At 38.9% G+C, this 23,777-nt stretch overlaps 1 protein-coding gene across 2 annotated transcripts in view; it reads left to right on the top strand.

The window, feature by feature from the left end:
* Positions 1-23,777, top strand: part of ELMOD1 (ELMO domain containing 1) — a 76,543-nt gene that overhangs the window by 8,136 nt on the left and 44,630 nt on the right. For both annotated transcript variants that reach the window (XM_003253085.3, XM_012495882.2), the window contains exon 2: positions 18,923-19,024. In XM_003253085.3, the coding sequence (XP_003253133.1) occupies positions 19,008-19,024 (17 nt within the window). In that variant the 5' untranslated portion in view covers positions 18,923-19,007. The remainder of the gene's footprint in view (positions 1-18,922; positions 19,025-23,777) is intronic.

Here is a 23,777-nt window from a genome sequence, read left to right as displayed (position 1 = left end):
CTATGCTAATTTTAAAATTGATTTAGTACAGAGATGAAGTGTTGAGATAAGAAAGGATACTTTTCAGGAAAATAAATACTGCATTTCATCCATTCCAAGAGAAAATTTTTTTCCTTCATTTTAACATTTATGAAATTAGGAAGCATTGTTAGAGTGTGCCATGTTTTAATTGTTACTTTTTTCTGCTCAACTCGTCTACCATATTTTACTGAATCTAAGATGTCATTGTCATATACTATTTTATACCTCTAAGGAAAAACTCAATAAATAATTATTTTAAAGATGCTTCTGCCAGGTACAGTGGCTCACACCTGTAATCCCTGCACTTTGGGAGGCTGTGGTGGGTGGATCACTTGAGGCCAGGAGTTCAAGACCTGTCTGGTCAACATGGTGAAACCTGATCTCTACTAAAAATATAAAAATTAGCCTGGTATGGTGGCATATGCCTGTAATCCCAGCTACTCGGGAGGCTGAGGTGAGAGAATCACTTGAACCCAGGAGGCAGAGGTTGCAATGAGCCAAGATTGTGGCACTGCACTCCAGCCAGGGCGACAGAGCGAGACCTGTCTCCAAAAAAAGAAAAGAAAAGAAAAGAAAAGAAAAAAAAAGACTATGTCCTAACAGCATACTGGGGCCTCTCCAGACTAGAGTATTCAAAGAGACCCTAAGAGAACTAAGTCAGTTATGGAAATGATATGGGTTAGATACCAAATTCCTTTTCATTGTTGTTTCATAGTCTTCCAAAGCTATTAAGGAGCAATAGATTTACCTCTAACTTTTGTTATAAACCAATTCAGGTGCTAATTATTATAGCCTTGCTTGGCTGTAAAAAAATACCTAGCATACCTGTGATGATTCTCAATTATTTGGATGGCACCTTTTTTTGATACCTTTTTTTTAAATTTTATATACATCCAGAAGTACATAGGATAGTGTGAATCCCAGTAATTAAAAATCATCAAATCATGACCAATGCTGTTTGATCTCTAACCCTACCCCCTATCCATCCATATTATTTTGAAGCAAATCCCAGATACCATATGATTTCATTTATAAATACTTCAGTATGTATCTCTAAAAGAAAATGACTTTTCAAAAATATGCCCCTGGAAAAAAATCTATAACTTGTAACATCTTTTTTTTAGTAAATAAATTTTTTAATTTAATTTAAGTTTTAAGCTACTTTTGTCTTTGAAGGTTTTTTAAAAAACAGTAACAACAACAAATTAGGTCCACTTCAATGTCCACTGATGTCTTTTTTATGAAATTTGTATGTTGCTAACACGTCATATCACAGTTCTGCAACAATATCTCTTTTGATTTTTCATCCTGCAGCTTTCTTTTGAATATATGCTCTAGCTGAGGATTTGTGTAAAAAATATTCTTGCCATTTCCAATGCGGTGTTCAGAAAAGCCATATCTGACTCTTAATTATTTTTGGTCCTAAACGAAGGATTCGTAATACCGTATCAAATGATTTGTACATTCTGTTAGCTAATGAGCATACATCACATTGAACCATATCAACATTTGTTTACTCAAGCTCTTCCACATTACTATTAAATATTTCCTACACATCTTCATCTAATGTCAAAACCAACACACACATCTGTTATGTGTGGCCTGATGGATACTGTCCTAGAATGGCTTAGGTTTTGGGAATTCCTCCACTTATTGGAGGCAATGCTGTGGTTCCTCAAGCCTTAGTTTCTTCTTCTTCCTTTTTTTTTTTTAAGTGTGGTTTAAGTCAAGGTTTAACGGCACTGGATCTCAAGACGTGACTGGTGCCTCCACGTGGGCTGAAATCACAGCCCCATGGAATCTTCTTAAAATCTAAGTTTTTGTGTATATCAAAGGAACACTTACACATCATTTAAAACATTGTATTGCTACAAGACTTTTAATGGAAAAACTCATTCCCTAATCCATCTCTACTCTAGATTTGTCTTTCTCAGGAATAGCACTTTAGTTCTTTTAACTGTTTATACTGCTGTTTCTCAGTATATTAAAAGTATCAGATCTATTGCTTTTCCACTACAGAAGTGAAAATTTAACATTCATATCTAATCCCTCTCTCTTATACACATGTTTCTCCTTTATCAATTCTCCCAAAATCACTATTTTTGATTTAATATTCAATGTTTATTTTGACAATGTAAATTTATTTATAGCTTGTTATATTTTTTTGCACAACTTTTTGTTTTCTCAAGAATTAGTAATTCTAATTTTGTTTTTCTTATTTTCTATTAATGTCTATTAATCTTTTTTTTTTTCTTTTTTTGAGCAGAGTCTCACTCTGTCGGCCAGGCTGGAGTGCAGTGGTGTGTTCTTGGCTTAGTGCAACCTCTGTCTCCTAAATTCAAGCAATTCTCCTGCCTCAGCCTCCTGAGTAGCTGGGATTACAGGCATGCGCCACCATGCCCAGCCAATTTTTGTATTTTTAGTATAGACGGGGTTTCGCCACATTGCCCAATCTAGTCTTGAACTCCTGGACTGAAGCGATCCACCTGCCTCGGCCTCCCAAACTGCTGGGATTACAGATGTGAGCCATCAAGCCCAGCCTATTAATCTTATTTTCTATTAATTTTCTTGTTATCTATTAATGCATATCCCAAATTTATCCCCAAACCAACAGAGTTGTGAATATTTTCTGTATACATTCATACATGCCAAAAAATCTGTCAGTTCCAGTTTTTTTTGAAGACATCTTTCCTTAAGCTCTAATGCACTCTGAACTGGTTAGATTGTTGTTAAACGCCTTACATTCACATCATTCTAAGAAATCTTTTCACCTTCCTCCAGTATGGGATTTTCTGATTCCTGGGTCCAATGTCTTTCTCATTCTCCATCTTCATTTTGGTGGAATGCTTTCTTCGGAAGCCTCCAGAAAAGGCATACTTGAAAGATACATAGAAGGTCTTGTATGTCTGAAATTGTCTTCATTTTCTCCTCATGCTGAATATTTTGGCTAAGTGTAGAAATCTAGATTAGAAAGAATTTTTTCTTGGAATGTTTCTTTTTGCTTCTGTGTTCCTGTTGACAAAATGAATGCTCCTGAAGACTTGGTGCTTTCCATGTGAACTGTTTGTTTTTGTTCCCCCTCTGGAAACTTTTGTTTTGTGAAATTTCATCATAATATGCTTCGGTGAGGATCTTTTGTTATTCAAGGAGCTGGGTATCCTATGGGTCTTTTTGATCTGGAGACTCATGTTCTTCAGCTCTTGGAGAGTTTCCTGTATTATTTCTTTGATAATTTCTTCACCAACATTCTTGCTTTTCTTTCTCTCTAGAATGTCTGTTACTTGGATGTTGAACCTTTTTCTCACCATTTTTCATCTTTTTGTTAAATTCTTCTGGCAGATTCCCTCAAATTTGATAGATATTTTCAACTTCGTCTTTCATTTCAGACACTTTTATAAAATTTCCAAGAACATTTTCTAATTATCTTAAAGTTCCCTTTTATTGATTCCTGTTCCTATTTAATGAGTATAATATTTTTCTTTTATCTGTGAAAATTATGATGTTTTAATAGTTTTCTTCTCTTTGCATTGTTTCTTTTTCTTTCAGATTCCCTTTTTTTCCTCTTTCTTTGCTTTGGGTCTCTGTAATTCATGTCAGAAACATCCCTTAATTGTCTGATAATCCTTGGCTATGTGTTCATATTTAAGATTGAGGCACTAAAATGCTCTCTGTGCATAGGTGGGGCTTGTTGACCATCTGTTTCACAGTAGCCCAGTTGGGGGCTAATGCTTCTTTGGGGGAGAGCTATATGTGTCTCTGGTTAGTTTCCTGAAAGATAACTCCTCTAATATCCTACCTGAGGAGTATTATGCTGCCTGCCTCTGTTCTGGGAGTTGAGCAGGAGAAGAAGGATGGCAGGGATCTCACAGTTACCAAGTAGATTTTCATGCAACCTCCTTGTATTTAATATGTCAACTCAATCTCATTTTCCTCCATCACCAAGTTCAGAGCCTCACTAGCTCAACCTCTTTACAAGTAAATTTCATCTCTGCTGATAGAATGGAGAGGGGTTATGCCTAATTTCAAAAGATGGAGAAAGAGACATAGGTCCTGACTACTCCTATGAAAACTTTCAACCAGGCTGGGCACAGTGGCTCACGCCTGTGATCCCAACACTTTGGGAGGCCAAGGTGGGCACATCGCTTGGGCCCAGGAGTTCGAGACCAGCCTGGCCAACATGGCAAAACCACATCTCTACTAAAAATACAAAAAATAGCTGGGCGTGGTGACGCATACCTGCAGTCCCAGCTACTAGGGAGGCTGAGGTGGGAGAATCGCTTTAACCCAGGTGGTGGAGGTTGCAGTGAGCCAAGATCATGCCACTGCACTCCAGCCTGGGTGATAGAGCAAGACCCTGTATTTAAAAAACAAAACCACCACCAACAACAACAAAAAACCTTTCAACCAAGCCTCTATTTTGGGCTTCTTCTTACACTCCCACTTTTAGAGGAACTGGGCACCTTTAACTCCTGAACATGGCTGAGATTCTCACTCAGGAGTTTGAGACCAGCCTGGCCAACATGGCGAAAACCTGTCTCTACTAAAAATACAAAAATTAGCTGAGCATGGTGGCACATGACTCGTGATCCCAGCTACTCAGGAGGCTGAGGCAGGAGAATCGCTTGAACCTGGGAGGCAGAGGTTGCAGTGAACCAAGATTGTACCACTGCACTCCAGCCTGGGTGACAAAGCTAGACCTTGTCTAAAAAAAAAAAAAAGGAATTAAAGATTTTTAAAAAAAAACACAGTGTTAAATACATCAGCAATGATGATTGTGAGACAGCTGGAAAACCAGGAGAACATGAGATCACAGAAGCCACAAAAAGGGCCTTTTAAGAAGCAGCTTCGCATGTGTTAGAAGCGGAATGAGACAGGACAGGAAAATGGAGCTTGGAGTAGAGCATACCCTGCCTTCAACCAAGCATGTACTTACTCACCCACCCTTTGTGTCGAGGTAAGGAGTGCTAATCACTCCAGAAATTGTTTATGGTCCGAGCTGTCTTTGTGTTTTCTTTGTGTTAAAAGAAAGTTATCTTACAATGTATGTATGGACACATACACTGGAGGGATTGTGATAGGGCAAGGGAACCAGGGCTCAGAGACTGGAGTAAGAGCGTTGGGAGGCTCTCCAGTGAGGCTAAGAAGGATATGAGTTGCTCTATCAACAACATATAACATATTCTGGAATTGCTTAACCTGGCTTAACCTGAATAAAAATGTCAGAGTCAGGAAATGAGAGTCCTATAGTGTGATTTGCTGCAGGTCATTAGTACTCATTGTCACCAACCGATAAATTCTTATGCAGAAGCATCACAGCCCAGAATCTGAAAGTAAGTAGGTTTCAGTCTTACTATGTTACATTGTTTCTAAGATACTTCCCCCTCCCCACATCACTAAAATTAGATGCATTGTAGTTTAATTAGCAGCATTTTGTTTTTCCTTAAGGGCACATAAAATAATGGTGAATTCTACCATTGATGGCACTGATGAAATACCATTGGAAAGAATAAAATAATATTCACTCAGCAAACATCTGTCAAGCCATGCATAATCATAGCTCTAAAGTGTGTTAAAAACTACTTTTTTGCTTTACCATATGAATTGTTGCAGACGCCCAGTCTAAATGGTCGAATTCCTTTAAGTGAATGCTATTACCTCTTCTGCACAGTCAGGGTTAGCATTGCCCTAAGAGCAGAGTACCCTGCTTCCCTCCAAGCTGCTGGAAATGCCCCAATTTGCTTGAACTTTCCTGTCAAATGTTTCTAGATAAATGCTTTCACTATGTTCTGATTGTATGAAAGCAAAAATTTTGCCAAAAGCATCAGATTATAGTGGCAAAATTATGTCCATTTAATTTTTATGCAAACTTAAGTTTATTATTTTATCATGGTTTTATTGAGAAATTTAATTTTAAAACTAAAATATAACATTGAGAATTTACAAAATTCAGATGACTTTTGGGGCAAAACAGATATATATATGTATTTTGAAATCTCCTTATTCTTTTGTAGCTGAGAGATGAATTTTCTTTTTTTTTTTTTCTTTTTGAGACAGGATCTCCCTCCAGTGTCCCAGGCTAGAGTGCAGTGGCGCAATCTTGACCAGCTGCATCCTTGACATCCTGGGCTCAGGTGATTCTCCCACCTCAGCCTCCCTAGTAGCTGGGACTACAGGCACATGCCACCATGCCTGGCTAAGTTTTTGTACTTTTAGTAGAGATGGGTTTTCACCATGTTGCCCAGGCTGGTCTTGAATTCCTGACCTCAAGTGATCCGCCCACCTTGTCCTTCAAAAGTGCTGGGATTATGGGCATGAGCCAGGGCGCCCAGCCTTGAGAGATGAATTTCATCAATCCTGCATCCTCCCACTTTGCTGCCCCCATGAAAACAGTGCATAAGATATAGGCAACCACAGTGAAATTCAGAAAGACACTGACTTTGAAACAGATCATAAATACATTTGCAGGCAGCCCTGAATTCTGTGGTTGGCATGGACCTCCCTTGCTATAAATCATAAAAATTAACTCTGGATGAGTGTTTTATTCATGAAGGGGAAAAAACCTTCTTTGTTGTCATTTTAATGAGTGTCAGCAGTGTTCTTCAGGCTAGTCACTGGGGGAGGAAAGGAAAATTCTGGAATGTGGCCTCAGGGAGATCTTTATGCACAAGCATTGTACCTCTAATATGAGATGCACCATAGCCTGTGTGAAATGTAAATGGATAATTTGAAAGATTTTTCATTTGTACATGATGGTAATTTTTCGTGTCGCTTCTTTCTCTCCTCATGTGCATAGCTGTATAAAGTCAAAAATTGCATTTTATTCGTGCTTCAAATGCTCAAAAATAACCTTAGAAAATTTTATTTTTCTTTTCTTTCCTCCTCTTCCTTTCCTTGCCCATTCCTTCTCTTCTCTCTCATTTTGTTTCATGTAGTCTTACTGAATTATATCCTTTGAAATCCATGAGTCCCTCACCTGTCTAGGTCTTCCTTGCATAGGCCTAGTGCCTCTTAGGCTCTAACGACATGTGAAGCAGGATGCAAACGTAGCCATTATCTCAATATGCTAATTCAAACCTAAGTGAATCTGATACTTGGCCCATCTGATTTCAGAAGACTGACCCCTTGTGTTTGTGGATTGGCTCAGCGACAGCCCAGCTCCTCACATGGCAGGTGGCTTACCATCTACTCATCTACAAACCATCTGTGCTCTTGCCTGATGTTCCCTCAGAGACCTGCTTCTGCTAGGAGGGCAGGCTTATTTTGGAGAACTTTTTCTGATTTCTTGAAAACCATTCACAGACGTGCATATGTGCAGAACATAATAAAGAATTAATGGGAGCTGTGACAGGAATTAATTACATCTTAAAACTACATTGGCGGCAGGGCGCGGTGGCTCATGCCTGTAATCCCAGCATTTTGGGAGGCCAAAGCGGGTGGATTGCTTGAGGTCAGGAGTTCAAGACCAGCCTGGCCAACATGATGAAACCGCGTCTCTACTAAAAATACAAAAATTAGCCGGGCATGGTGGCATGTGCCTGTAATCCCAGCTACTCGGGAGGCTGAGGCAGGAAAATTGCTTGAACCCAGGAGGTGGAGATTGCATTGCTGCACTCCAGCCTGGGTGATAAAGCAAGACTCTGTCTCAAAAAAAAAAAAAAACCTACATTGGTTTCAGTTACCTGTTAGTTTTGGCCTTTTTCCACTTTTTCAGTTGCCCTTCTAACAAAGAGAGTAAATTTCAAGTGCCTCACCACAAAAAATGTGAAGTAATGAGATGATAGATATGTTAATTAGCTTGATTTAATCTCTCCACTTTCTATATGTATATACACATACGAATCATAGTGTGATACAGTTATGATTTGTCAATTAAAAATCATATAAATACAGAATAGCATTCTTTCTCCTCCATTTTACCTCACCCAGACATAGCCATCACTGAAGAAGGGGTGGAAAAAGAGAAGCCTGTATCTGTTTCTGTTTGATTCCAAAATCTCCACTTGACGGGCTGATTGAGGGATGTCACTATTTTGATTTCATCAGACTCCAGAAGGGCCGCATGTACATACTGTCAGACCATTCAAGAGAGAAACTAAAATTTTTCACATAAAGAGAATTTACTAGTAGTTTTTAATTGTCATTGAAACTTTCTCAATTACTTTTAGAAAAGCTTTAAAGTGACACAGTATAATAAAGAAATAGGGCAGGCCAGGTGCAGTGACTCATGCCTATAATCCCAGCACTTTGGGAGGCTGAGGCAGGCAGATCACTTCAGCTCAGGAGTTCAAGACCAGCCTGGGCAACATTGTGAGACCCCTGTTTCTACAAAAAATACAAAAATTAGCCAGGCATGGTGGCATGCACTTGTAGTCCCAGCTACTTGGGAGCCTGAGGTGGGAAGATTGCTTGACCCTGGGGGATCCAGGCCGCAGTGAGCTGTGATTGTACCACTGCACTCCAGCCTGGGCGACAGAGTGAGACCCTGTCTCAAAAAAAAACAAAATCAAAAATAAACAAAAAAGATATAGGACAAATGGTATTGAACCAACCTAGCTACAGGCTTCCTTCTGATACCCAGATCAGCTTTGGATCAATCTTATTTTTAGGAGAGAAGACTACAAACATTATTATTTATGAGGCTATGGTTCTGCATGTCGTTGTTTTCTTTCTTCTTTCACCTGAAATGAGAATAGCCCAAGCTGAGGAAATTAATCAGTGGCAAATAATTTAGATATTACTGATCTTGAATGTATCATTGGCAAAGTCAAATTGTGTGTGAACTCCCGGACCCCCCACAACCTTATTGTTAAATGGAATGTTTTTTGTTTGTTTTGTTTTGTTTTTCATTACTGCCAAAAAAAAAAAAAAACTTTGCCTAAACTTTCTTTTTTTTAACTAAATCTAGGAGAGTGGAACATGGAACATGTTTTCATATTCTAGTTATTACTAATTACAGTAATTGTGTTTTGAGGGTGACCCTTGTGATTGATTTTTTTCTCCTACTGGTGTTATGGCATGAAAAGAAAACAAGAAGAAGCAATTAGGGAAACCTAAAGGACCATGGAACTTCTTCTGCTTTCCGATGAATTCAAGAACTCATTCAAGTTAGTATGTATCTCCTAGGTGATTTGAAATATTTTACCAGCCACTAGATATATTTTATGTATCGTAAAAAAAAAACATATTTTCACCTATAAAAGGAAAGGTGTGATATATTATAAAGACTAAAGCATGCAGAGGTAGACTGAAATGAAGAAAAAAGCTGAAGACTGGAGACCGAAATCGCCACATAAATTAGAACGTAGAGTGGAAGCTTGAATTTCATCGGATTTTCTAAACCCAGGGTTTAGAAAACCTTGATTTACATTTTGGGTGGGGGATATTTTTACTTTTAGTTATTTCAGAATTATACTGCCAACAGTTTTTATTGCCTTGGAAATGAAGCCTCAATAAAGAATAATATAAAACTCGTGTATTTTCGCTCTGTTGTATAATTTCTTCCCATAAAATTTTCTGGTTTAGAAACTTCTAGATCTGTAATACATTTGCTTCAGGAAAGGAAAGAGGTTAGTTTTCAGTGGCAGGGTAACTGTTTTTATTTGGGAGTCCTCCAGATGGCTCCCAGAGGAACACTGTTATTCAGATGTGTATGTACATCCTGGCTTTGATTATCCCCAGCTTTGCAGTTTAGTTTGAAATGAATACACTATGTATTCTCTTTATTCACATGTCAATCCAGAAGTTTACCTTTGGTTTCCAGAGGGAGCACAGGAAAGTGATTAATAGCACTACCTTGGGAGCCAAGCCGAAAGGGTTTGAATCTCCGCCACATCCTAGCTGTGTGACCTTGGAAGATTCCTTACCCTCTCTGTGTTTTGATTTCCTCAGCTGCAAAATGGAGATAATTGTTATTGCTCACTTCATAAGACGACAGTTAAGATTAAGTGAGTTAATACGAGTAAAGCTTATAGCATATTGCCTGGCACATAATAAGCACTTTGTGAATATTAGCTATTATCATTAATTTTATAAAACTTTAAGCTAAGACTTAATTTTTAAAATTAAATTTTGTTTATAAATGTGCTTTCTACAGCTTTTTATTAAACTGGGGTAATCTCAAATTAGGAAGATTATAAAAATGAAATAGTATTTACTTTGTAGATTACCTTTTATTTATGTATAAACGTAAATTTATGTATGAGTCAAACATTTATTATGTATGAGTCCACCAGCCTTTTGGTTGTTACAAGGGATAAACTTAGAATGTGAAGAGCTACACAGAAAGTAGCTTTCTTTGTCTCATCTAGGGATTTCAAGATTTTAAAGAAAGGAGTTCCGTCCCTTCTAGTTGAGTCTCTAATTCATTCCCTGGGGTGCTTAATAGAGAGATCGACTTCTAAGAGTTAGGGTTACCCCGTAGCACTTTACAAAGAGCCTCAGGGGGCTTCTTGCTCAAAGGAAGTAAGGCTGGTTTCTTGATGCCAGGTGAGAGGATGAGTTTTCAGAAGTAGCAGACCACACTCATTACTGCCACTTTTCTCTCAGCTGGAAAAGAAAAAAAAGACAAGAGGCAGATAACCTCATAGCTTAGCACTGAAGTATCAACTGATCTCTAGGGGCGTTTGATATGACAAGCACCATCATTTGATCCTTCCCTTTGGATGAGTTCAGGGCAATGTCCCTGTATACACTGAGAGAAATTACTACAAATCAGGGGAACAGGTTAGTAAACCCAGGATTACAATCATATTCTTTATTTTAGTTAAAAATAAGTCTACAGATTTGTTTTCTTCCAGTTGGAAGATTTGCAGTTTGTTTTATTAGTACTATGATTGAATAATGCTGATAAAAAAGTACTTTTCTAAAAGAGTACAAGTTCATTTTGACAAGTATATATTAAGCAAGTAGTGTGTCAGGCATTGTACCCATCCATGGGTGTCCTAGAAAAGCATACAGTCCAGAGCAGAAAGAGACATGAAACAGATCATTTTGGAACAATATTAGCAATTTATTAGTAACACAGAGCAGGTAATTCTAATGTCCCCCTTGAAAAACACCTCTAGAGAGGACGTCTTTGGGAAGGTTCAGCACAGAGAGTGATTTTTATGTTCATCTTGATTTTTGTGAAGCAGGTGGCATTAAAGTTTATGTATGAACGAAAAGGGCGAATTTTTCTATATGTAACTAATAACCGAGTAAAGCTGAATTAAACAAATAAAATGTCAATATCTGGGCCAGGCCTGGTGGTAAAGTGATCACAGTACTTTGGGAGGCCAAGGTGGGCAGATCACTTGAGGCCAGGAGTTCGAGACCAGCCTGACTAACATGTCAAAACCCCATCTGTACTAAAAATACAAAAATTAGCTGTGTGTGGATGTATGCCTGTAATCCGAGCTACTCAGGAGGCTGAGACACAAGAATTGCTTGAACCCGGGAGGCGGAGGTTGTAGTGAGGCAAGATTGTGCCACTACACTCCAGCCTGAGTGACAAGGTGAGATCCTATCTAAAAAAAAAATGTAAACATCTGTATTTTTCAATTAATGAAACAGATATAAACCAGGCTTACAGGTAACCATATTGAAGTCAATAGGCTGATGTGTAAAAATACAGGAGAAGTGTATCATGGCTGCCTCGTTAGAACGCAATGCAGATGAAGAGTGAACTTAAATTCTCCCTATCCTGAAAGGGCTCCCTATTCCATAAATGATGCTGGGATAGCATGCTAGCCATATGCAGAAGAATGGAATTGGAACCCAACCTATCACTATCTACAAAAATTAACTCAAGATGGATTAAAGATTTAAATGTAAAACCTCAAACTATAAGAATCCAAAAAAAAAAAAAATAGAAAACCTAGGAACACCATTCTGGATATCAGCCTTGGGAAAGAATTTATGACTAAGTCTTCAAAAGCAATTGCAACAAAAAACAAAAATTGATATGTGGGACTTAATTAAACTAAAGAGCTTCTACACAGCAAAAGAAACTATCAACAGAGTAAACAGACAACTGACAGAATGGGAGAAAATATTCACAAACTATACATCTGACAAGGGTCTAAAACCGGACTTAATTAAACTAAAGAACTTCTACATGGCAAAAGAAATTATTGACAAAGTAAACAGACAACAGACAGAATGGGAGAAAATAGTCACGAACTATACATCTGACAAGGATCTAAAACCAGAATCTATAAGGAACTTGAACAATTCGACATCCAAAAAAGAAATCACCTCATTAAAAAGTGGGCAAGGCTGGGTGCGGTGGCTCATGCCTGTAATCCCAGCACTTTGGGAGGCCAAGGCAGGCGGATCACAAACTCAGGAGGTCGAGACCATCCTGGCTAACACGGTGAAACCTCATCTCTACTAAAAATATTTAAAAAAAAATTAGCCGGTCGTGGTGGCAGGTGCCTGTAGTCCCAGCTACTCTGGAGGCTGAGGCAGGAGAATGGCGTGAACCTGGGAAGTGGAGCTTGCAGTGAGCCTAGATCAAGCCACTGCACTCCATCTTGGGTGACAGAGCAAGACTCCATCTCAAAAAAAAAAAGTGGGCAAAAGACATGGACAGACACTTCTCAACAGAAGACATACAAGCAGCCAACAAACATGAAGAAAATGCAAATCAAAACCACAATGAGACACCATCTCACATTAGCAAGAATGGCTATTATTAAGAAGTCCAAAAACAGCAGATGCTGGCAAGGTTGGCAGAAAAGGGAACGTTATACACTGCTGGTGGGAACGTAAATTAGTTCAGCCACTATGGAAAGCAGTTTGGCAATATCTCAAAGACCTTAAAACGATCTACCATTTGACCCAGCAATCCCATTGTTGGGCATATATCCAAAAGAAAATAAATCATTCGACTAAAAAGATAAACGCATATGTTCATCATAGCATATGTTCACAATAACAAAGACATGGAATCAACTGAGGTGCCCATTAACAGTGAACTGGGTAAAGAATATGTGTTATGTATATACCATAGAATACTACATAGCCATAAAATGGAATACAATCATGTCCTTTGAAGCAACATGGATGCAGCTGGATGCCATTATCCTAAGAAAATTAACACAGAAAACAAAGTACCAGATATTCTGACTTACAGGTGGGAGCTAAACATTGGGTACTTATGGACATAAAAATGGCAACAATAGACACTGGGGACTACTAGAGTTGGGAGGGAGGAGGGAAGCAAGGTTAAAAAACTAACTATTGGATACTATGCTCACTACCTGGGTGTCAGGATCAATTGTATCTAAACCTCAGCATCATGCAACATACGCATATAACAAACCTGCAAACATACTCCCTGAATTTAAAATAAAAATTGAAATTATTTTGAAAAAATTCTCCCCATGCTTAGGTCCTGCCTAACCACTTGAGAAATGCTGGTTTGGCTATACCAGAGGCTTAGTAGAAAGAAATAGATGAGCTCAGTACCACTCATGGAAAAATAATTCAAAGGGCATTTCTTGTCAATAGTGGGCTCAGAATATCACACACACAACAATGATTTGCTAAACACAGATTGTCTAACAGTAAATAGAACATTAATAAATGGGTCTCCTTTAAAACAAAATTATTTGACTTTAAAAATGAACAGTAATTTTTTGTTTTCTATATAAAACATTTAGCAATTATTTAATGAATATCCCGTGAATAATGAGTTAAATAGCATTTGCACAGGCTTCTGCCACCCAAAGCCATTTTTGGTGTTTCCTCTTTGGGGGACAGATAATGAGATCTAATTGTTGTCTTTGTTTCCTGTTTGGGGGACAGACAATTAGAACTAATGGCTATTTTCCTTTTCTTCACTTTTCCCATTCAATCAGTAAGTCCAGTTGATTCTACCTTCTAAATATTTTTTACTTCTGTTCAATTATCTTCCTCCCCACAGTCATCATCCCAGTTCAGATCACATCAACTTGCAAAAATTTATTTTAACAGTCCCCTAAGTGATTCTTCACTTGACAAAATGATCTCTTACTTTAGAGGAGAACATAATAAGAATGACGAAATAACCATACTAATAATAAGTACTACTCACTGAATGTATATTAAATACCCGTAACTATGCTGAGTGCCTTACACGCTTTGGTTCTTTTAATCCTTAGAACAATCCTACAAGCTAATTTAAATACTTACCCCATGCAATCCTAGAGAGGTCAAGCAACTTGTCTAAAGCTGCCACTTGGCTAGTGGTAGATCCTAGACAAGAACCTTGTCTCCAAAACTTGTGCTGTCAACCACCATGCACACTCCCTGCCATATTTGCCAAATTTTCTCTTAATAGTAAGGCTTTTTTACTATATTAAACTATGCTGCATTACTCAGCACAATGTTGGACATATAAACATTCAAGACGTTTTTACAAGGGATAAATTCAAGAACTATTATGTAAAGAATGGGGAGTTAAAGTATTATTTCACTTATCTCACATCATTATGAAATAAATTTTTTTTAGGTAAACCAATTTTATAGCTAACTGAAATCAAACCACTTAAGGGTACAGCCTTCTTAAAATTTTAGATAAAGTATTTCTAAAATGCAATCCATTCTTTACTACCTTAGTTGCATGAGAATTCTTTTTCAATCGTATCCTAATGACAAAGAGCTTTTGTTATGAACAAGTGTCATATATGCTACTTATTTAGTAATTCCTTCTGAACTATGGTTTTAATTACCGTCTACATGCTGAGGAAGCCCAAATCTTTGTTTCCAACCTGTGTTGTCTTCCTGACCTTCAGATCCATGAATCTTTACCACTTGGTCCTGAAAACTAAAAATGTTCCAAAGACCTTTTGTACACCCAGATCCCCAAATATGATTCTCCAAAATATCATATCTTAATGAATAATTCCTCTGTCTATCCAGTTGCTGGCCACAAGCATGGGCATAAGGTTCAACTTCCCCTTTTCCTTTACCAACCACCCCCCAATCAATCAACAAAGGTCCTGTTGAATCTACCTTCTAACTATCTCTCATATCTTTCACACCTCTGTCTGTCCATTGCCTTATCCTGCCATTAATGTCTTTGCCTAGGTTATTGCAACAAGTCTGTAGATGGTATCCTATACCTACAATTTGAGGTATAGGATTTATTCCTCATATTACAATTTATTCTTCATATTACAATCAGAGTATTTTGTTTGTTTTGTTTTGAGACGGAGTCTCTGTTGCCCAGGCTGGAGTGCAATGGTGCAATCTCGGCTCACTGCAACCTCCACCTCCCGGGTTCAAGCAATTCTCCTGCTTCAGCCTCCTGAGTAGCTGGGGCTACAGGCGCACACCACTACACCTGGCTAATTTTTGTATTTTTAGTAGAGACAGGGTTTCACTATGTTGGCCAGGATGGTCTCGATCACCTGACCTCGTGATCCACCCGCCTTGGCCTCCCAGAGTGCTGGGATTACAGGTGTGAGCCACCATGCCCGGCCCAGAGTATATTTTTTAAACTAGAGATCTGATCATGTCATATATCTCAGCTTGAAAACTTTCAATAGTTCCTTATTGCTCTTGAGATAAGGTTCAAACTTCAACATTACTTACTAAGCCTGCTTGATCTGACCCTTACTTGCTTTTCCGTATCTCGCCATCACTATTTTTCCCATCCCTCTCAATGAGCACCACACTAAGTCATGTTGGAACTTTATCTGTTATACATATTGTGCATTCTTTTGCCGTTAGGGCTTTGCATGTGCTGTCTGGAGAACCCCCAACCCCTACATCTAGGCTAAGCATCTCTCCTACTCACTGCCATAGCACCTATTTCCACTTGTAATACTGTATTTAAGTCCCTGTTTGTTTCTCTGTATCATCTTCTCTCCTCTCCTCCCCAAAGACTGTTGCATCTACAGGGTAGAGCCATGCCCCTTTTGTTTACCCTATAGTATCCCTAGTGCCTCACTATGTCTAGAGCATAGCAGGCATTAACATATTTTATAAACTTTTTATTTTAAAAACAGTTTTAGATTTACAGAAAAGCTATGAAGATAGTACTGAGGGTTCCCTTATACTTTCCCCTGTTGTCAGCATCTTTTTTTTTTTTTTTGAGACATAGTCTCACTTTGTTGCCAGGCTGGAGTGCAGTGGTGCGATCTTGGCTCACTGCAACCTCTGCCTCCCGGGTTCAAGCGATTCTCCTGCCTCAGCCTCCCGAGTAGCTGGGATTACAGGCATGCGCCGCCACGCCCAGATAATTTTGTATTTTTAGTAGAGATGGGGTTTCACCATGTTGGCCAGGATGGTCTTGGTCTCCTGACCTCGTGATCAGCCCACCTTGGCCTCCCAAAATGCTAGGATTACAGGCGTGAGCCACCACGCCCAGCCTGTTGTCAGCATCTTACATTAATATGATGCATTTGTCACAACTAATGGACCAATACTGATACATTATTATGAACTAAAGTCCTTGCTTCATTCAATTTTTCTTAGTTTTTACCTAATGTCCTTTTTTCTATTCCAGGATCCAATCAGGATAACACATTACGTGTAACAGTCATAGCTCCTTTGACCTGAACCTCTTGGCTGCGACAGTTTCTCAGGCTTTCCTTGTTTTTTAAGCTTTTCAGAGTTTTGAGAGATACTGATTAGATATTTTGTGGCATGCCCTTGAATTGGGGTTTGTCGAATGTTCTTCTCATGATTAGACTGGGGTTATAGGTTGTGGGGGTAAAGTGCCATTTTCGTCATATCAGGTCAAGGTTACATCCTATCAACATGACTTATCACTGGTGGTCTTAGCCTTGATCACCTGGCTGAGGCAGTGTTTGTCAGGTTTTTCCTTTTTTTTTATTTTTGAGACAGAGTCTCGCTTTGTCGCCCAGGCTGGAGTGCAGTGGTGCCATCTTGCCTCACTGCAACCTCCACCTCCCAGGTTCAAGCAATTCTCCTGCCTCAGCCTCCCAAGTAGCTGGGATTACAGGTGCCCACTACCACACCCGGCTAATTTTTGTATTTTTAGTAGAGATGGGGTTTCGCCATCTTGGCCAGGCTGGTCTCAAACTGCTGGCCTCAAGTGATCTGCCTGCCTCCACCTTCCAAAGTGCTGAGATTACAGGTGTGAGCCACTACACCCAGCCCTACTGTAGTTATTCTTTTTTCCCCTTTCCACACTGTACACAGAAAGTCATATGTCCAGTTTATATTTAAGGGATAGGGAGGTTTTTGTTTGGTTTGCTTTTGAGACAGAGTCTCACTCTTTCACCCAGGCTGGAGTACAGTGGCACATTCTCGGGTCACTGTAATCTCCACCTCCTGGTTCAAGTGATTCTCCTGCCTCAGCCTCCCGACTAACTGGGACTACAGGCACGCACTACCACACCTGGCTAATTTTTGTATTTTTAGTAGAGATGAGGTTTCTTCACGTTGACCAGGCTGGTCTTGAACTCCTGACCTCAAGTGATCGGCCCACCTCGGTTTCCCAAAGTGCTGGGATTACAGGCATGAGCCAGGGCACCTGGCCTGCTCCACCTACTTGAGGGCAGAGTGGCTACATCAATTATTTGACCATTGGGAGTTCTTTCAGTTGGCTGCTGTGTTTATTTTACACACGCCTATTTTGTTTACCTTGAGCACTTCTTGACTTTCTTGTGCTGCAATATGCTTCAGGTTCACCTTGCCCTGACCCAGCTTTAGAATCAACCATTTCCCCAAGGTCGCCTAGCTGCTTTTATTGTTGATTGTATTGGAAATTATGATCTGAGTGTTGGGTGGGAACTAACCAAATTAAATTAAAATTTAGATTCATTTAGAAAAACCACAAAAATACAAAGTGCTCCCACTACTCAAAATGAATAAATGTTATTTTTCCTTTTATTTTGCCTCAGATATATTTTAAGAAATAAAACACACAAAGTTGAGATCATTTTTCTCCTTCCACTCCTAAACCCCACCTCTCTTCCCAAAAGCAACCACAGTCTTAAATTGGTGTATAGACAGTTTTTTCAAGCATGTATGGAATATTTACAGAAATAAACGTGTTAAATAAGAAACTGGCTTTTATTCGAGCTAAGTATGAGTTCCCACACTCTGGGCTGTTCTAGTTGGCAATGTGTCTCTGCCCGCAGCTCTTTTTCGAATGTATATTCGTTTCCTTGCATTTCTGCTGCAGTGGATGTTCCATTTGTCTCTTTTCTCATGAGATAACTTCTCTCCACTTGCAGACACTCTCTCTTCTATAGTCTGTTTTATCCCCTCTCATCCTAACTTGCTGCTTTGCAGGCTGCTCCTAGTGTCCTCCTTATCAAAAGGAAGAAGGCTGATAACCTGATGTACACTTTGTGAAAGCAAACCATAAACTGAAAAGTGCCATGCAAATATCAAATCTCACTGCTCTGTTCACAGTGCCAAAAGACAATGGGGCCTGGGGCATCATTCATTTCTTTGTAGTATCTTGCTCTTTAAGTGATTCTTGAGCTTGAGCTCTTTAACAGTTATCTTTTATTTTAAAGTTAGTTGGTTCCAGTTATTTTTGAGTTGTACTTCTACAAAGTTGGGGCTGCCAGATACTAGACTATTGGATATCTGGAAATCCAGATGGTTAATTTTATTGTTTCTCATTTTTATTTTTCTTATGAATACTATTCCTAAAGATATAGGAACAATACCCAAAATAAAGGAAAAGCTTAATATTGAAGAGATTGCTCATGAAATTAATAATTTCTCCAGCAAGTGATTTAAAATGAAAGGCTAATTATATTAACATAATTATAAAGTGAAAGTCTATAGCTGTAACCTCCATCCATTGAACTGCATTGCTCTGTAGGCAGTTCTGTTGATAATGTTCTGGGTGGCTGGCATGTTACCTGCTTACCTCAGTAAGCAGAAATTTTTGGTTTGCAGCTTCCAGCTTTATTAGTAAGTATACCTAATATCTAATTTTTTCCCACAGTTGACACTTACTTTGACAAAGGCAAATTTGGAAGCAATTACTTGAGGACAGTTCATATAGCATCTGGACGGTCAACACGGGCACCATGAAGCACTTCCTGAGGTATGTGTTTACGGTTCCCTGGCTGAGCCCTCTGCAGTGGAGAAACCTCCTCACTGGTTAGGGTAATATTACCAGTCATCGTTTGTGATCCTGTGACCAGGTCTCCTAAGATTCTGTGAAATAGCATTGCATTTTTGCTAGGAATAACTTGGCCACGAGATTCCTCTGCTAACTCTATATGCGTGTTGATGACAAGACAGAGCACTTGTAGATGGCGAGAGAGCGTGCGCACAAAAGCATGGGCACTTTAGACAGCCCTGGTGCCATGTGTCTCTGCACAGTGGTACACCGCTGGCCTGAAAGGCTTAAGGAAATAGCTGTCAATGAATCAATTAATACAATCTGTGTAAAATCATTTTCTGGAAATAAGTGTCCTTTTAAATATCCTTTAATTTAGATTTTGGTTGGCTGGCCAATCCATACGGGCATTTTAAAATTTTGTAGGGGGTCAAACTATATGTTCTAAGCTTCCACTCTTCTTACCTCAGTGATGTCTCTGAAATTTGTATCAATTGTTGGTTCCCTGAAGATTGTGCTGGACAGAGTATGCCATAAATTGGTATGTTTGGGGTGATCTTTTTTAGTTTTGAAAAGCATTTGACTGGACCTAAAGTTATAATTATTTTCAAGAGTATTGACTGCCATTCAGTTGTCTATTAATGGAATTCCCAGATAAGTTTTGCATAATATTAAAATATGGCAAAATAAAGTTAGTCAGGTCCTGAATGTGAGAAAATACAACATACTTTCCAGAAGATCGGGCTTCTTTTCCTCAAGTGGTGACCTGCTTCTGTTACACGTTCTTGTCTTTCGCTCGGGCCTATTTTCTCTAAGCAAATTAATAGGCTTGCATCCTTTAAGAAATGATTTGATTCCTTCAATGGCCATAATTGAAGATCCACCGCCCCCCACCCTGGTGGTTTTGGTTCCATTGTTGTTTCTGGAGCACCCAGATCAGTTTGCGTGGGATTCACTGGGTTTTGACGCAGCTACTGGTAGTTTACTGGATCTTCGAATTGTGAAAACCTCTCAGGAGGTGACTGTGAAACAATTTATAGGCATCAGTATTTGTTTTATTTTACAGAATACTGTTTATCTGTGTAAAAATATAGTATTTGAAAAATCATGAGGATATTTGCCAGCCAAGTATTTGACCTAATATGTTCTTGGTTGTCATGGTAATTAACTGATCTATCAATACATTCATGAAAATTTGGCAGTTCTGCACACCTCCTGAATGTAAACACAGTGTCTTGCAGAATCACGTTAACAGAAAGCTTTAGTGTGAGATGAAGCTTAGAATTTAGGAGCTCCTTTGTAAAAGTGATGATGATGGTGGTAAGGTTGCCAAGTCTTGTACTACTCAATTTCTTCCTCAATGTCTTATTTGTTTTAGAAAAACTTGAGCAGCCTCAAAACCAGTCATTTTAGGAAAAATAGTGGCCTTTGGTTCTGTTAGTTTTATTGTTAAACTGAATAGATGCAACATGTTTAGTAAAGAGTACATTTTAAAATCAATTTGTATACGATGATTTAGAGCTGGTACAGTGAAAATCTACCACTGTAATGTTGCATAGACTAGCACCAAGGGTTATAGAACCAACACATCCCTATTAGTTATGTGTTCTGATAAACATTTTTTTCATGTAACTTGGAGTGTATATTTTATAAATATTATATGGCATTGATTATTTATGTGAAACCAAAGCTAGGATAACAGATTGTACATTAAAACAGAAACTTGAGGATTTTCATTGACCATTGGTTTTGAAATAATAAAAGGAAACTTGATCATTTCCCTTCTTTAGTTGATTTATTTTCTGTAGTCCATTTCCACGGACGTTGGACGATTTTGGCAATCTTTTCATTTGAACCAAAGAGAAGGTTATGTAAGCAAAGCCTGAATGAATCAGGTGTTAATTCCTGAGCTCAGCAAATGTATTATGGAGAATGAGGAGCTGACTTTCACTGGGAAGAATCCAGCATTATTTAAAAGCCCACGCAGTGATTAATCTGTCAACTTCTGAGATGCTCTAGAATGAAATGCTCCATGCACAGTCCCAGAAGTAATTAGGTTAACCTTAGAGAAACCAGGTTGTTGGAAAAAATGGATTTTGATCCACATTTAAGATACAGGATACCCAATTGCTACCATCAGATATATTAATGGTATAAATATTCAGAGTAAAAAGGAATAGAGAAAATATTCAATGTATGTCAAAAATTACATGAAATATAAGGAATAAATGCTATTCGATTAGTACACTTGGCCAAAATGTGTATTTTAAATTGAGGATAGAAATGGGATATTGGGTATGTATCCCCAAATCATCCAATCTGACTTTAGCCATGATGTGCATGAAAAGAAAACATGAGGCTGGACGTGCTGGCTCACGCCCGTAATCCCAGCATTTTGGGAGGCCTAGGCGGGCGGATCACGAAGTCAAGAGATCGAGACCATCCTGGCCAACATGGTGAAACCGTCTCTACTAAAAATACAGAAATTAACTGGGTGTGGTGGCACATGCCTGTAGTCCCAGCTACTCAGGAAGCTGAGGCAGGAGAATTGCTTGAACCAGGGAGGCAGAAGTTGCAGTGAGCTGAGATCACGCCACTGCATTCCAGCCTGACAAAAGAGCGAGACTCCGTCTCAAAAACAAAAAAAAAAAAAGAAAAGGAAAACATGGGATAACATGGATAACAAAACATACCTACATGTGATCAGAAAAAGAAGGAACATTTTTTAAGTCCCAGCTAGAACAAAAGCTTAGGGTTTCATTTTTGTAATATATTTTACTAACTTTAATTCAGTTGATGTGTATAACAGAGAAGTCCAAAGACTTGTGCTGAAGATCATTTCCCTTGTTGGGATTTAGTTATTGAGGTTATATTTTTTAAAGTTATCAGAACATGATTAATTTTGGAAATTAATAAGGGAAAATTTTAAAGTCACCCATGTAAATCATTGCTTCCAATTGTTCCAGTCTCAGAATCTCAGTTTCTTGGCCCTGGATCTCACCTCATATTTTCCTTCCTCCAGCAGAAAAGAGGAAAGGAAAATATCTGCCAAGCTGAAACCTCTGTGGGAGGCACTGAGCAATACAGCAGATTTATCCCATGCCCCAACTTTGAGGCAATCGAGGGAAAGAACTATTTTTCTAGTATGATTAGGTAAATAAAGGCTTAGAATTAGCAAAAATAACTACAAATTGGATTTTTAAGTCATTCATACTTGATTAATATCTTGGTCCACTAATTCATTTAGTGCGCATTCCTTGCTAATAATGCAAGTATTTATGCCACTTTCATTCTCTCTTCATAGCAAATGTAATTAAGTAAGACATAGTGTCCCATTTTACAAAGGAGGACAAGGAGGCTTAGTGAACTTAAGTGACTTAAACAAAGGAACACAGATGTTTGAATTCAGGCCTGTTTGACTTCCAAACTGTTTCTCATGTTTGTATCACATTACCCCATTACTGTGAGCCCACTGTAAGGTATTGTGGGTGATTCAAAAATGAATGTGAGGGCCAGGCGTGGTGGCTCACGCCCGTAATCCCAGCACTTTGGGAGGCCAAGGCAGGTGGATCACCTGAGGTCAGGAGTTCAAAACCAGCCTGGCCAACAAGGTGAAACCCCGTCTGTACTAAAAATACAAAAATTGGTTCGTCATGGTGGTGGGCACCTGTAATCCTAGCTACTAGGAACACTGAGACAGGAGAATCACTTGAACCCAGGAGGCAGAGGTTGCAGTGAGCCGAGATCATGCCACTGCACTCCAGCCTGAGCGACAAAAGCAGAACTCCATCTCAAAAATAAATGAGAGACATCTCTGTTCCAAAGTAACACACCACCTGGTAAGAGACGAGGCGTATGCATACAGAACTGAGATATATAAAGGAATGCGATCAGTGACAGGTTACAAACATTTTGTGAAGGAATATTCAGGAAATGCTTCATTGAGACAATGTTGAGAGAAAGGAAGGACTAGGATTTTAATATTTTAAAATAAGGATAGAAGATGTGGGATGCTGTAAACAAGGCCAAGAAGGCATGACTGGTGCCATAAGCACTAGTGGTCCAAGTTTGTAAGATGTAGACCCTGTTTGGGGTGAGTAGAAGACAAGTTGCAAAAATCAAGTCAGGAGCAGTTCTTGGTCACCTTTGCAAGCACAGCATGAAGCAGCCCAGAGCACGGCAACATTTTCACCCCGACTTAAAGAGCACCTCAAAGAGGAAGGAGAATCGGATAAAAATATCTTTTCCCCTTCTAACACGTCTGGCCTTCTCTTGGAGCCAGAAATCTAGTCCAATCCCTTCACCTTACGTGTGAGAAAGAAGAAACCCAGAGAAGCAAAGTAACCTCTCCAAAGTCACGTAGTTCATAGAGGCAAATTCGGACTAGACTCCAAGTCTGACTTTCAGACAAGTTAGTCAAACTTTTTATTCAGCATGACCCACTTTCCATTGCTTTTGAAGAGCAGAAGCTGCAGGAATGTGTAGTTGTTCCAGAATTTGATTAGCATTGCTTGAGGCATTGACTGAGCTTATGAGATATAGAAGCTAAGTCCTGAAAAAGGGAAAGTTTATAGCCTATGCATCCAAATACCTCTCTCACTGTAGACTGGTACTTTTAGCTGTAGTGTTCTCTTTTTTATGGTACATACATATATGCACGTATATTTTTACATGTATGTGTGCATATATATGACACATACATATATATAAACACACACAAATATGCACATATATA

The sequence above is a fragment of the Nomascus leucogenys genome, chromosome 15 (genome assembly GCF_006542625.1).
Source record: "Nomascus leucogenys isolate Asia chromosome 15, Asia_NLE_v1, whole genome shotgun sequence".
NCBI classification, from domain to species: domain Eukaryota; kingdom Metazoa; phylum Chordata; class Mammalia; order Primates; family Hylobatidae; genus Nomascus; species Nomascus leucogenys.
This window is presented reverse-complemented; position numbering and strand designations above follow the sequence as displayed.